Consider the following 15523-nt stretch of genomic DNA (forward strand, 5'->3'; position numbering starts at 1 on the left):
CTGACTTTCTGGATGGTTTCCCAATGCACTGTGAGGCTCACCATAGATGTAAAGTGCCTTGTATAGAGACTCCTGTGTGCATCTTGTTGAATTACTTGATATAAATAATTATTTGATATAAGATTACCGATATGTATTTGTGTACATGTGTGTGTGTTAACAATTGTGTAATTGTCAGTTGCTTAGCTAAACGAACTATGGGGTTCAGTTCCTGAATCGGCTATGTGCCTCTAGCCCTTTCCACCACCTCCCATGACGAATTGCCACTCACTCTCTGCGCATCTGTATGAAGAACCAGGTTCTGGCTCCAGTCTCCAGTAGGCCAATAAGAATTCTCAAACTATAATCCCACATCCGATACAACTCATCCACTGGGGGTGGGGTTGCTCCTGGAAATGCTGACTTTTTTTTTAGGGGAAACAAATGATGGAATTCAGGTATTAGTTGTATGATAAAAGGATGAACTTCCTGCTCCTGCCGAGACTGCTGGAGATAGCGGCCATCTGGTAAGTCAAGGCAAATATCACTGTAAAACAAGTTTAACGTGTATATTAAATAAGCATTGTATTCTGGCCTCATAGGTTAATTCAAGGGGAAAGTAGTTCTTCTATATATATTCATTGAACTTTTTTTTATAGTATCATCACATGAAGATATATTCACTTACAGCAGTGAAAATAAGATTCCCTATAAACATTAAAATGTTTACAATAGGGTATTTTGGACTGATGGTTTTGATTAGCTTCCAGCTCATTAAATTAAAATTTATATACAAAATCAATTTTCGTAACATGCATTGCACACACAAACCAGCCTCTTCCAAATTCCTAGGCCTATTCAATAAAGTATAGATTACTTGCACGTAACCAACTGTTGGAATGGATGAATGAATAAACAAGTCAAGCCAATTATTTATTAATGCAGTTACCACAACACCACTTTCTTAATAACTTTCTTCATTAGTGATGCTTGTTAAGAATGAACATTATGGATTTAATTTTAAATCATTAATTGTATTTGCAGTACTGTATACACAGTAACATATTTGGGAAGATATGTTATATATTTTACACACACAAATAATATGTGTGTATATGTACACACACACACACTATATATATATATATATATATATATATATATATATATATATATATATATATATATATATATATATATATATATATATATATATATATATATTATATTGTCATTTTGACTTACGACCTTTACAAATTTTTCAAGTTACAACCCCAATTTAGTCAAAAAATGCAACTGGACTTGCGACCTTTGCCTCGGCTAGCGACTTAGTTGATACACGTAAGTTGATACACTTTGTTGGTTCAACCTAAGAAAATAGTTGTGAGTAGAGGCAGTAGAGAATGTCCCTACCTCATAAAGAAATTGTGTGAAGGAAGGGAAAAATTGCAAAGTTTTGTTGACAAATTTCAACCAGATAAAGCTGTAGCAAGCCATTGCATTGACCTTCTAAATGACAATGTGATGTCTCACTTCAGACAAGTGTTAAAATGTAGAGAAAAACAAAGTGTCTATGGACAATTTCTTAGTAAGACAAGCAAGCAGTGAGCCACAACCAGGTCCAAGTAGTATGCCTGTAAAACGTAGGGGAGAGACAGAGAGAGAGTACCCCCAGAGAAGTCATCACTGCCTGATGTAATAATGGAAGGGGACTTCCCTAGTGACACCTCTCCTCCTCCTCACCGTCTTCCATACGTCAACAAGAGTCCTCAATGAAGGTAAAATATACATACTTTATTATAGCTAGTACAAAAAGAGTGGTATTCAGCATAAAATGCAGTTTTAAGTTAATAATTTTCGGGGTGTGGAACGGATTAATTCAATTTACATTATTTCTTATGGGAAAATTTGTTTCAAGTTACGACCCGTCTCTGGGAATGGATTAAATTCATAAGTGTAGGTACCACTGTGTGTATTATATATATATATACTGAAAACTCCACACCCCGGAAAGATTCGAACCCAGACAGCTAGGAGCACTATGCAACATGGCATACCTGGTTCCTTAACCACTCTGCCACTGTAACTGTACAAAAGTCATTAGTAGCCGAGACTATATCCCCAACGACCCGACAGCACTTGGTGGTAAACTTGGGCATAGATATTTCATCGAATCACCTCACTTTGTGAGGCCATGTGAGCAACACAAAAATCCAAGTAGTGCAACACAAGCCATGATGCATAGTGCTCCTGGCTGTCTGGGTTCGAATCCCTCTGTGGTGTGGAGTTTTCAGTTGCATATTGGCTTGTGGACCATTCAAGCTTGTTTGCATATTATTATTAATATATATATATATATATATATATATATATATATATATATATATATATATATATATATATATATATATATATATATATATATATATATAGTGTCAGACCACGGAGGAAAATTGAAACAGGAATTTCCTTAAGTACTTTCGCACAGGAGTCCTTCAGAAGAAGGACGCCTTCTGAAGATGTATTAATATACGAAAGTACTTAAGGAAATTCCTTTTTCAATTTTCCTCCGTGGTCTGACACTGTCATTCACACACACACACACACATATATATATATATATATATATATATATATATATATATATATATATATATATATATATATATATATATATATATATATATATATATATATATATATATATATATATATATATATATATATATATATATATATATATATATGCGAACAAGCCGCCGGCACTCTGATGGGCAAAATGGCCTCGGCTACCATCAGCTTTTGTCCGGTCGTAATGGTTGAGTGGATTAGGTGCCCTGTACACCAGTTGCAAAATGCTCCTGGCAGTATGGGTTCGAGTCACTTCTGGGGTGTGAGTTTTCAGTTGCATGTATGCCTGGGGACCATTCAGGCTTGTTAGCATATTATATATATAGGGAAACTTACAGTACCAGAAGATCAAAGTTATTGGTGAAATATGAGAACACATGCATTCCATTTCACTTCTGGCTAAATAACCAAGTGGGCAAAACATGCTTAAATAACCTTTTATCAATGTAGGATCAACATTATCAATGTTACATCTATGTCATTTTCCCAGATTTGCCCTGGGAGGAAAGGAAAGGAATAGCTATAAGAATTATTTAAGTAATTCAAGGTGCTTGGATGAGTAAGAACAAATCTGTTATCACAAGATTAACTAAACATAACTACATTTTGGGTACTTTACGTTTTACTGTAGAATTCCAATACTTTCAACAGGAAATGAAAATATTATAATCTGTTTTTAGAGCCTCTACATACGGTCTTGTGCGTATTGGTACCAAGTACTGACTAGAACACTTCTGATGGTATTGTATGCTCAGCTCTATACAAACTCTTAAATGGCTCTAATTCCCACTTGCAATTGTCCCCCTGGGTTAGCATCACAAAGATTTTTCATAAGATTAGTTTTTGTGAACAATTCTTTGTAAAGAGTACTACGATGTATGACTTTCAATTAGGCGAGCCATTTAAAGGTTAAAGCCACAAAAGAAAATATTATTCCACTGACGGTCCCTAACCTTACCCAGAGAATGCACGTGATACAACAGCAGGAACCTGAATTATAGTACAGCACTGTGGAAAACATGAGTTTCAAGCAGTCTGATGATGATGATGATGATCTTGTGGAGTTACAGCAAAACCTGGCCTGAGGTAGTCCATGCTCTTCCTCTGTAACTTCATGTCAGTTTCCTGATTTACAAAGAAAGGTATTAGTCTGATCTTAGCCTAAACATAACATGACAAATTTCAAATTTTAAAGTTATTTTGTTTGCAGCCCTAACAAATCACTTGATACTTCTAAAATCGTCAATAATTGATGTGAAACATTTCTAAACACAAAAGTAAATCTGATGTTTGTCACCTTAAAAGTCTCAGCAATTTACTTGTCAAAGACATAAAACTACTGCATAACTGCACAACCTGGATAACCCCTCCATGAGGCATCTCAAACCAAAACATGCAAGGTTATGTGGCATATTTTATACAAGATTCATGGCAACCTGGGATCCAGGCCACATTGCAAGCATATATATAACAATACAGTACTGTATATGCAACAAGTCCTATTTTGGACTTATTACACCAAAACTATTTTCTGCATTTCACGGTTTTTTCTCATGTACTATGTATAAATGTATGTATGTATTAGTCACCAGATGAATAAATAATGGACTGGGTATGGATAAGGCAGAACAACTGCTGGAATAGGTCCATAATTTGAGTGGAAGTATGAGAGAAAAAAATAAAAAATACAGTGAGACTGAGTATTGTGCCTGTACTACTGTTACAAAATGCTTTAGTAAATGAATAATTAATATAACTTTCATAAAAAACAATAAAGTACTCTCATGCTATGAAATGTTAACATTTAAAATCTGGATGACATACCAAACTTAAAAGTTTGACAAATTACTGCTTCTTCTCCAAGAAGTGAATTACGAAAACAAAACAAGAACAAAAATAATGCATAGAAAATAGAAAACAGTGATTACAGTATCTAGATCAGTTAGTACTGCTTGTCTAGAGAGAAGGTCCCCTATGAAAATTATTTTCTTCCTCCTAAGTCTTCCCCCTAACATTCTGCTGTCTTTCCACAAGTGCTGTATTTTCCTAATACTGTAGTACAGTAGTTTGCTTAATAGTGGGCATTCATGCTTTCATCACATTCAGAGTGCAGTACATAGGGTGTTCATCCAGTTGACAAATTTTCATGCTGTCTACAGAGTACAGTCGGGTTCATTCTCAATTTACAATCAGAAATTCCAGGTTTGAATCCTGGGCAGGACAAAAATGTTTGGGTGCATTTCCTATCAACAAATGCCCCCTGTTCACCTAGCAGTAAATAGGTGCCAGTATTCAGGGATTAATCAGTTTGTTGTAGGTTGCATCCTGAGTACGGCCAGTAGTTAGATTTGGGCAAAAAGCAATATAAGCTTAACATACATATACAGTGTGTGTGTGTGTGTGTGTGTGTGTATATATATATATATATATACATACTGTATATATATATATATATATATATATATATATATATATATATATATATATATATATATATATATATATATATATATATATATATATATATATATATATATATATATATATATATATATATATATATGTATGTATGTATGTAAGTATGTACACACACTCTGGCTACCTGTTCCTTGACACAATCAGTTATTATGCCTTATATTTTTTTCTTCTTCTAATTTTCTGTGTGCATGTTCATGGATGTAAGCAAGTAATAATCAAGAGAAGGTGCTAAACCAATATATCACTTTACAACTTAATCAAATGTCATGTTTTTAAATACTGTTTATGATGTCAATATGAAATTACAGGAACACAACATTAGCTATATGGCAGAACTCCCATTCATAGAGCAGGGTATCTAACCAACAGCAGCTGTAGAGGGATGGTTTGGAAGCAGTTTTCTACCTTCCCCAAATTCAGGGCATTTAACAATAAGATGCAAGGAAGTAGGTGGGACAAGACAATCAGGAGAATAAGGGGGGTATTTGCTGTTTCTAGATAAAATACCTACAAATCACCCAAGTATGTCCAATATGCAAATGGATGAGGACCACATTCATCCTAAACATTGTAGAAAAACCCTTGAAAAAAAAAGAAAAAAGAGAGCAATTAAGGTGTATTGGGTAGTTAAGTTGTCGCCAGAAGACCTTGTAAATGACATTGTAGGAGGAGTCAATGTTACTCGAGCCAATTTCTGAATTACAGTCAATTTAAATTCATGGACAGAGAAATACTAAAAAAAATTTCACAACATTTGTGAGACCTTAACTATTAATATGCAGCTGTATCGTGCCCATACCTGAAATTTGGAGAGATATACGATGAAGGCACAACAAAATTATACCAAAACGAAGATGAAGAATTAGAAAACAGGATTGGCACAACAGAAATTGAAAGCATGAGACAAAAAAATAGGATCAGTAAAGGAAGAGGGATAACCCTCTCAAACATATCAGCAATACAAACAAGCAAGAGACAACTATATGACGGTGAGAAGAGAAAGAAACTTTGAGAGGGGGATAGTGAACAAATGTAAAACAGAACCAGGCCTATTCTATAAATTTATTAAAAGCAAATAGCATATAAAGATAAAGTCTAGAGGTTGAGAATGGGGAACAGACTGAGAGAATGAAAAAGAAATGGGCAAAATACTAAATGAACAGTTCCGAAGCGTGTGTGTGCGCACGCAAAATGAGGTTTTCAGAGAACAACAGTACATAGAAGTGTTTAGAGGTGAAGTAGAAAAAAAACAAGAAGCTATGTAGAAACAAAGCAGTTGGCCCAAGAGGAGGTTTATCTTGGGTTCTTAGAGAATATGCACTCAAGCTAAGCATTCCACTTCAACTGATTTTCAGGCATCTTTATGTACAAAAATCTTAGCAGATATAGAATACTGTATGGTGAACATAATTCCAATCTACAAAAGTGGTAGCAGAGAAGACTATAAATTGTAGACCTGTGTGTGTGTGGACAAGTGTGGTAGTCAAAACACTAGAAAAAATGTAAATGAAAGGGGTAGAATACCTGGAAAGAAATGAAAATAGACAGACAGCCAGTACGACTTTCAAACAGGAAGAACCTGCCTAACAAATCTGCTTCAGTTTTATGATAGAATCAGAGAGATCTTACAGGAATGAGAGGGTTGTGTTGAATGCATTTATCTGAACCTAAAGAAAGCTTTTGACAGTCCCACACATGAGATTGTTCTGAAAGCCAGAACATTCTGAAGAGAAGACAGGAATACTAAAGAAATTGTTCACAACTTTTACGAGACCAAAAATGGAATATACAGCAGTTGTACGGCGCCCATATCTCAAGAAGCACATCAACAAACTGGAAAAGGTGCAAAGAAATGCTATTAAATGGCTTCTCGAACTGGAATACAAGACTTATGAAGAGAAGCTAGAGGTGTTAAATTTGCCAAAGCGGGATGATAAAAGTGGCAAAATGATCACTACGTACAAAAAGGTGATGGGAATAAATAAAATTGACAAAGAGGAATTCTTGAAACTTGCAACTTCAACAACAAGAGGTCACAGATTAAAGCTAAGGAAGCAAAGATGCAAAAAAATATTAGAAAGTTTCTTTTTTGCAGTTATAGATGGTTGGAAAAGTTAAGAGAGAAGGTAGTGGAGGCTAAAACCCGTCAGTACTAGTAGTTTCAAAGCATCAAATGACAGTGTAATGGGAAGACGTGACACCACGAGTGTTGCTCTCATTCTGTAACTACACTTCATAATTACACACAAATACACTTTAATTTAATTTAAACATAAATGAGTTTAATTAGACAGACTTGTTGCTAGGCTAGGAAGTAAATGAGATGTATGCCATGAAATATACGATGAAGGCGCAAACATTCATACCAAAACCGAGATGCAGGACCAGAAAACAGAATTAGTTCAACAGAAATTGTGAGAGGGCCAGAGAGAAGCAGACAAGAAAATGTCAATCTTCAATATTGGAAGAGGCCTAATCTGCAAACATACCAGCGATACAAAGATGCGAAAAACAACTACACGGCAATGAGTAGAGGGGCAAAAAGAAATTTTGAAAAAGGGATTGCGGACAAATGTAAAACAGAACCAGGCCTATTCAATAAATTCATAAACAACAAATTGCAGGTAAAGGATAATATTCAGAAGTTGAAAATGGGAAACAGATTCAGGGAAAATGAAAAGGAAATGTGTAAAACATTAAACAAAAAGTTCCAAAGTGTGTTTGTACAAAATGTACTGTGTTTGTACTTCAGGGAACCAGACACAGTAAGAATTCCAGAGCACATAGAGGTGTCTAGAGACGAAGTGGAAAAAAATTATCAAGGAGCTAAGAAAGAACAAAGCAGTTGGTCCAGATGGAGTTTCACCATGGGTTCTGAGAGAATGTGCACCAGAGCTCAGCATTCCACTTCAACTGATTTTTCAGCCATTCTTGTGTACAAGAGTTCTAGCTGATGTTTGGAAAAAGGCTAACATAGTTCCAATCTACAAAAGTGGCAGCAGGGAAGATTCCCTCAATTGTAAACCTGTATCATTGACAGGTGTAATAGTCAAAATATTGGAAAAAATAATTAAAACTAAATGGGTAGAACACCTGGAGAAAAATGTCATAATATCAGACAGACAGTGTGGTTTTCGATCTGGAAGATCCTGTGTAATGAATTTACTTAATTTCTATCATCGAGCCAAAGAGATTTTACAGAGATGGTTGGGTTGACTGCATATATCTGGACCTAAAAAAGGCTTTTGACAAAGTTCCACATAAGAGGTTGTTCTGGAAAATGAAACATATTGGAGGGGTGACAGATAAGCTTCTAACATGGATGAAAAATTTCCTAACAGACAGAAAAATGAGGGCCGTAAACAGAGGCAATGTATCGGATTGGAGGAATGTCACAAGTGGATTACCACAGGGTTCAGCTCTTGAACCAGTAATGTTCATTGTCTACATGAACGATCTACCAGTTGGAATACAGAATTATATGAACACGTTTGCTGATGATGCTAAGATATAGTAATTGGAAAGATACGAAACTTAGATGATTGTCATGCCCTTCAAGAAGAACTGGACAAGATAAGTATATGGGGCACCACTTGGCAAATGGAATTTAACGTGAATAAATGTCATGTTATGGAATGTGGAATTGGAGAACATAGACTCCACACAACCTATAAATTATGTGAGAAATCTTTAAAGAATTCTGACAAAGAAAGAGATATAGGGGTGGCTCTTGATAGAAAACTGTCACCTGAGGACCTCATTAAGAACATTGTGTGAGGAGCCTATGCTACACTTTCTAACTTCAAAATTGCTTTTAAATACCGTACATGGATGGAGAAATACTAAAGAAATTGTTCACGACTTTTGTTAGACCAAAGCTGGAATATGCAGCGGTTGTATGGTGCCCATATCTTAAGAAGCACAAACTGTTAAAGGTACAAAGACATGCCACTAAGTTGCTCCCAGAACTGAAGGGCAAGAGCTACGAGGAGAGGTTAGAGGCATTAAATATGCAAAAACTAAAAGATAAAAGAAAAAGAGGCGATATGATCACTACGTACAAAATACAGTAGTAACAGGAATCAATAAAATTGATAAGGAAGAATTCCCGAGACCTGGAACTTCAAGAACAAGAGGTCATATATTTAAACTAACGAAACAAAGCTGCCTGAGAAATATAAGAAAATTCACTTTTGTAAACAGAGTGGTGGACAGTTAGAATAAATTAGGTGAGAAGGTAGTGGAGGCCAAAACCGTCAGTAATTTCAAAGCGTTATATGACAAAGAGAACTGGGGAGACGGGACACTACGAGCGTAGCTCTCATCCTGTAACTACACTTAGGTAATTTTACACACACACACACACACACACACACACACACACACACACACACACACACACACACACACACACACACACACACACACACACACACACACACACACACGAGTAAGTCCCTGATCATTTTTGGCTGCAAAGAAAAGGCGATAACATCTAGGTCAGAAAGAGCTGTAGAAGAAGCTAAAGTAGTAGATAAAATTGTTGGCCTCGTGGAAGGTCTTACAAACAGAGAGAATGTGTGCGACTACAGGAGAATAGGCAGGTACGTAAAAGGGAAAGATCGACCTTTGAGGATCACCCTAAACGGTGCCAAACAGATGGAAGAAGTACTAAGGAATGCTAGAAAATTGCAAAGGGATGAGGATGGGAAAGGGTGGTCGTTAAGACGAGATCTTTCAAAAGAAGATAGAGAGAAGCTGAAACTGAACCTCGCCGAGGCAAAACATTTAAATGAGAGCAGGAATGAAGAAGAAATAAATTCTTTTTTCTACAAAGTGATAGGGGTAGGCAAACCAGTAAAGTGGTACATAAAGGCAAACCAACAAAATCAATAGAGAGAGGGGGAGTGAAGAATAAGGAGAGGGGGAACAAGTTCCTGAAGATTGCATACACCAACATAGATGGAGTGAGATCGAAGATACTGGAGTTAAGTGATGTAATACAGCTGCAGACACCAGACATTGTTGCACTCACGGAGACAAAACTTGAAGATGTAATTTTAAATGAGGTCATATTCCCAAGGGGCTACTCAATTTGGAGACGGGACAGAAAAATTAGGAAAGGCGGTGGCGTTGCTGTGCTGGTAAAAGAACACCTAAAGGTGAAGGAAATAATGACTGCCAATCCACAAGAAGTTGACATAATAGCACTAGAGATCTGCTATGAGGATGATAAACTAATGATGATAAATGCATATAGTCCACCGCCAAGCAGCACATGGTCAAAGGAGGAGCTAGATAGTAAACGTGAAGGTCTTATAACAATAATGAGAGAGATTATAGCGAGAGCGGATAACGATAGATCACGACTGTTGATAGTCGGTGACTTCAACTTGAAATCCATAGACTGGGAAGCATATGAAGCTAAAACAGAAGATTTTTGGACCTGTAAATTTGTAGACCTCATCCTGGAAACATTCTTGTATCAACATGTTAAACAAGCTACGAGGATGAGGGAAGGGGACGTTCCCTCCATGCTAGATTTGATATTTACCAGGAAGGAGGAAGAGATATTTGACATTCAGTACCTTCCTCCCTTGGGTAAAAGTGACCATGTCTTTTTGGGAATAAAGTATGCAATGCGTTATAAGCTGGAAGAAAATAAGGAGGTTGAAGCAGTTGAAAAACCAGACTTCAGGAGAGGACATTATGGTGACCTTAGAAATTTTTTTAGTGAGTATAATTGGACAGACTTGATGCTAGGCAAGGAAGTGAATGAGATGTATGGCAAGTTTTGTGAAATATATGATAAAGGCACAAAAAAATTTATACCAAAACAGAGATGCAGGACCAGAAAACAGGATTGGTTCGACAGAAATTGTGAGAGGGCAAGAGACCAAAAGACACAAAAATGGAATCAGTATAGGAAGAGGCCAAACCCCCAAACATACCAGCGATACAAAGATGCGAGAAACAATTATACAGCAGTAAGGAGAGAGGCAGAAAGAAATTTTGAAAAAGGGATAGCAGATAAATGTAAAACAGAACCGGGCCTATTCTACAAATTCATAAACAACAAATTGCAGGTAAAGGATAATATCCAGAGGTTGGAAATGGGAAACAGATTCACGGAAAATGAAAAGGAAATGTGTGAAACATTAAATGAAAAGTTCCAAAGTGTGTTTGTACAAAATGAAATCTTCAGAGAACCAGACACAATAAGAATTCCAGAGAACAACATAGAGCGGATAGAGGTGTCTAGAGATGAAGTGGAAAATATGCTAAAGGAGCTCGGGAGGAACAAAGCAGCTGGCCCAGATGGCGTTTCACCATGGGTTCTGAGAGAATGTGCATCTGAGCTCAGCATTCCACTTCACCTGATCTTTCAGGCATCCCTGTGTACAGGAATCGTAGCAGACGTGTGGAAACAGGCTAACATAGTTCCAATCTACAAAAGTGGCAGCAGGGAAGACCCCCTCAATTATAGACCTGTATCATTGACAAGTGTAATAGTGAAAGTATTGGAAAAGCTAATCAAAACTAAATGGGTAGAACACCTGGAGAGAAATGATATAATATCAGACAGACAGTATGGTTTTCGATCAGGAAGATCCTGTGTATCGAATTTACTCAGTTTCTATGATCGGGCCACAGAGATATTACAGGAAAGAGATGGCTGGGTTGACTGCATCTATCTGGACCTAAAAAAGGCTTTCGACAGAGTTCCACATAAGAGGTTGTTCTGGAAACTGGAAAATATTGGAGGGGTGACAGGTAAGCTTCTATCATGGATGAAAAATTTTCTGACTGATAGAAAAATGAGGGCAGTAATCAGAGGCAATGTATCGGAATGGAGAAATGTCACAAGTGGAGTACCACAGGGTTCAGTTCTTGCACCAGTGATGTTTATTGTGTACATAAATGATCTACCAGTTGGTATACAGAATTATATGAACATGTTTGCTGATGATGCTAAGATAATAGGAAGGATAAGAAATTTAGATGATTGTCATGCCCTTCAAGAAGACCTGGACAAAATAAGTATATGGAGCACCACTTGGCAAATGGAATTTAATGTTAATAAATGTCATGTTATGGAATGTGGAATAGGAGAACATAGACCCCACACAACCTATATATTATGTGAGAAATCTTTAAAGAATTCTGATAAAGAAAGAGATCTAGGAGTGGTTCTAGATAGAAAACTATCACCTGAGGACCACATTAAGAATATTGTGCAAGGAGCCTATGCAATGCTTTCTAACTTCAGAATTGCATTTAAATACATGGATGGCGATATACTAAAGAAATTGTTCATGACTTTTGTTAGGCCAAAGCTAGAATATGCAGCTGTTGTGTGGTGCCCATATCTTAAGAAGCACATCAACAAACTGGAAAAGGTGCAAAAACATGCTACTAAGTGGCTCCCAGAACTGAAGGGCAAGAGCTACGAGGAGAGGTTAGAAGCATTAAATATGCCAAAACTAGAAGACAGAAGAAAAAGAGGTGATATGATCACTACGTACAAAATAGTAACAGGAATTGATAAAATCGACAGGGAAGACTTCCTGAGACCTGGAACTTCAAGAACAAGAGGCCATAGATTTAAACTAGCTAAACACAGATGCCGAAGAAATATAAGAAAATTCACCTTCGCAAATAGAGTGGTAGACGGTTGGAACAAGTTAAGTGAGAAGGTGGTGGAGGCCAAGACCGTCAGTAGTTTCAAAGCGTTATATGACAAAGAGTGCTGGGAAGACGGGACACCACGAGCGTAGCTCTCATCCTGTAACTACACTTAGGTAATTAATTACACACACACACACACACACACACACACACACACACACACACACACACACACACACACACACACACACACACACACAAAATTTCCAGGAAGCAGCCCATAGCAGCTGTCTAACTCCCAGGTACCTATTTACTGCTAGGTGAATATGAGCAACAGGGTGAAAGAAACCCTGGCCATTTGTTTCCGCTTCCGCCGGGGATCGAACCCCGGACCCTTAGGAGTACGAACCTCGAGAGCTGTCCACTCAGCCGTCGGGCTCTGAAGGCTTAGGCTCAGCCGTATTTTAAGATGAAGTGGAAAAATTACTCATGAGACTAGGAAGAAATAAAGCAGTTGGACATAATGGAGTTTCACCTTGGGTGCTGCGAGAATGTGCAACTGAGCCGAGCATTCCAATTAATATTCCAGACATCTTTGTGTACAGAAATCTTAGCAGATACAGTACATGGAAAAAGGCAAAAATAGTACCAATTTATAATAATGGTAGTCAAGAGAAATCTATAAATTATAAAACTGTCTTTAACAAGCGTGGTAGTCAAAACACTAGAAAAAATAGTTAAAGGCAAATGGGTTGAGCACCTAGAAAGTACAGGCCTGTAATGACATAACAACGAACAGACAGAATGGTTTTCAAACAGGAAGATCCTGTGTAACAAATCTACAGAAAGAGGTGGTTGAGTTGAATGTGTCTATCTAGACCTAAAAAAAAAGCTTTTGATAGTGTCCCCACACAAGAGGCTGTTCTGGAAACTGGAACATGCTGGAGGGGTGACAGGGAGACTTCTGATACAGATGAAAAATATTCTAACTGACAGACAGATGAGGCCAGTAATCAGAGACAGTGTATCTGACTGGAGCAGTGTTACTAGCGGAGTACCACAGGGTTCAGCTTTTGCACCAGTAATGTTCATCATCTACATAAACGATATACCAGAAGGAATGCAGAATTTTTTGAACATGTTTCCGGATGATGCTAAGATACTGGGGAAGATAGGAGACGCAGACAATTAAAATGCCCTTCAAATTTATCTGGGTAAAATAAGTGCTTGGAGCATCAGGTGGCAAATGGAATTCAATGTGAATAAATGCCATGTAATGGAGTTGGAGAAAATAGACCACACACAACTTACAAATTATGTGGACAGGAATTAAAGAATTCTAATAAAGAATGAGACCTAAGGGGTGGTTTTTGGATAGTAAGCTGTCACCAGAGGAACACAAAGAACATTGTGAGAGGAGCATATGCGTCGTTTTCCAACTTCAAAACTGCTTTTAATTATATGGATGGTGAAATACAAAAGAAACTGTTCATGAGTTTTGTGAGACCAAAATTGGAATATGCAGCAGTTGCCCAAATCTCAAGAAGCACATCAATAAACTGGAAAAGGTGCAACAACATGATACAAAATGACTTCTGGAACTGAAAAACAAGTTACAAGGAGAGACTAGAGCGTTAAACATGCCAAAACTAGAAGATACAAGAAAGAGAGGCGATATGATCACCACTTACAAAATACTAACAGGAATAGACCAAATTGACAAGAGGAATTCCTGAAACCAGCAACTTCACAGACAAGAGGACACAGATTCAAGCTAAGAAAACACAGGTGCCAAAAAAAAGGATAAATTTTTCTTTTGCAAACAGGGTGGTAAACAGTTGGAACAAGTTAGGTGAGAAGGTGGTGGAGGCCAAAACTGTCAGTAGTTTCAAAGCGTTATACGACAAAGAGTACTGGGAAGATGGGACATCACAAGCGTAGTTCTCATCCAGTAACTACTCTTAGATAATTACACACACACAGAGGAAAGAAAGAAAGAATGAAGCATAATAATGTGTCTACATTCTGTAACATGTTTAAAAACTTAATGAAACAAATATTTTACCAAAGATAATAAAGATAAACATTTGCATCAAAGCTTTAATTATATGACTGGCATTTCATCTGCTGATGAAGTCTCCTTACTAAAGCTGAATTTATTTGTGAATTTTTGTCCAGCATATGCATAAAATCTTCAGAAACTATTTCTGTACAGAAAGACTAGATCTGAAGACAAGCCAGAAATGATTGCATCAACAAGGACCAAACTTAATGTTACCCACCTTCATCTTGGCAAACTCCACACTCGGCACAAATCTTCATACAGTACTTTGCATCAACTCTGGGCAATACTGAAGTGGATAAGAAAAGAACAACACAGGTAGGACATTAAGCTATATACACACTAGCCATTAACAATTGATGAAGCCTGGCCTAGAAAAAATATGTAGCATTATGAAGAACCTACAGGTGGTCTCTCACACACAATTGGCGGTGTCTAAGATTATGGTCTGAGGCAATTAGGAGAGGGAATTAGGAGTACAGTATATATATATTATATATATATTTATATAATATATATATATTTATATAATATATATATATTTATATAATATATATATATTTATATAATATATATATATTTATATAATATATATATAATGTGCTACAGCATTTCTAGAACCTACTCACCCCAGGCTTTTTGCTAATAACTAAATTTGTATTTATTTTTTGTAAATTCCATTAACTGTTAATTTGAGCCTCTTGCAGATGCAATGGGTATTAGCAACAACACACAAAACTGTAA

The 15523-nt window shown here is 36.8% G+C and overlaps 1 protein-coding gene across 2 annotated transcripts in view; it reads right to left on the reverse strand.

The window, feature by feature from the left end:
• Positions 1–899: 899 nt before the first annotated feature.
• LOC123775104 (trans-Golgi network integral membrane protein 1) overlaps positions 900–15523 on the reverse strand; it is a 35407-nt gene continuing 20783 nt past the window's right edge. Inside the window, exons 5-6 of one of the 2 annotated variants that reach the window (XR_006775033.2) lie at positions 15000–15068; positions 900–3735 (exon numbers count right to left, since the gene is read on the reverse strand). Coding sequence is in view for 1 of the 2 variants with exons in the window: in XM_045769980.2 (XP_045625936.1) it covers positions 3723–3735 (13 nt within the window). In the remaining variant the exon portion in view is untranslated. The remainder of the gene's footprint in view (positions 3736–14999; positions 15069–15523) is intronic. The other variant, XM_045769980.2, reaches the window with a different exon arrangement.

The sequence above is a fragment of the Procambarus clarkii genome, chromosome 92, assembly GCF_040958095.1.
Source record: "Procambarus clarkii isolate CNS0578487 chromosome 92, FALCON_Pclarkii_2.0, whole genome shotgun sequence".
In the NCBI taxonomy this organism is placed as follows: Eukaryota; Metazoa; Arthropoda; class Malacostraca; order Decapoda; family Cambaridae; genus Procambarus; species Procambarus clarkii.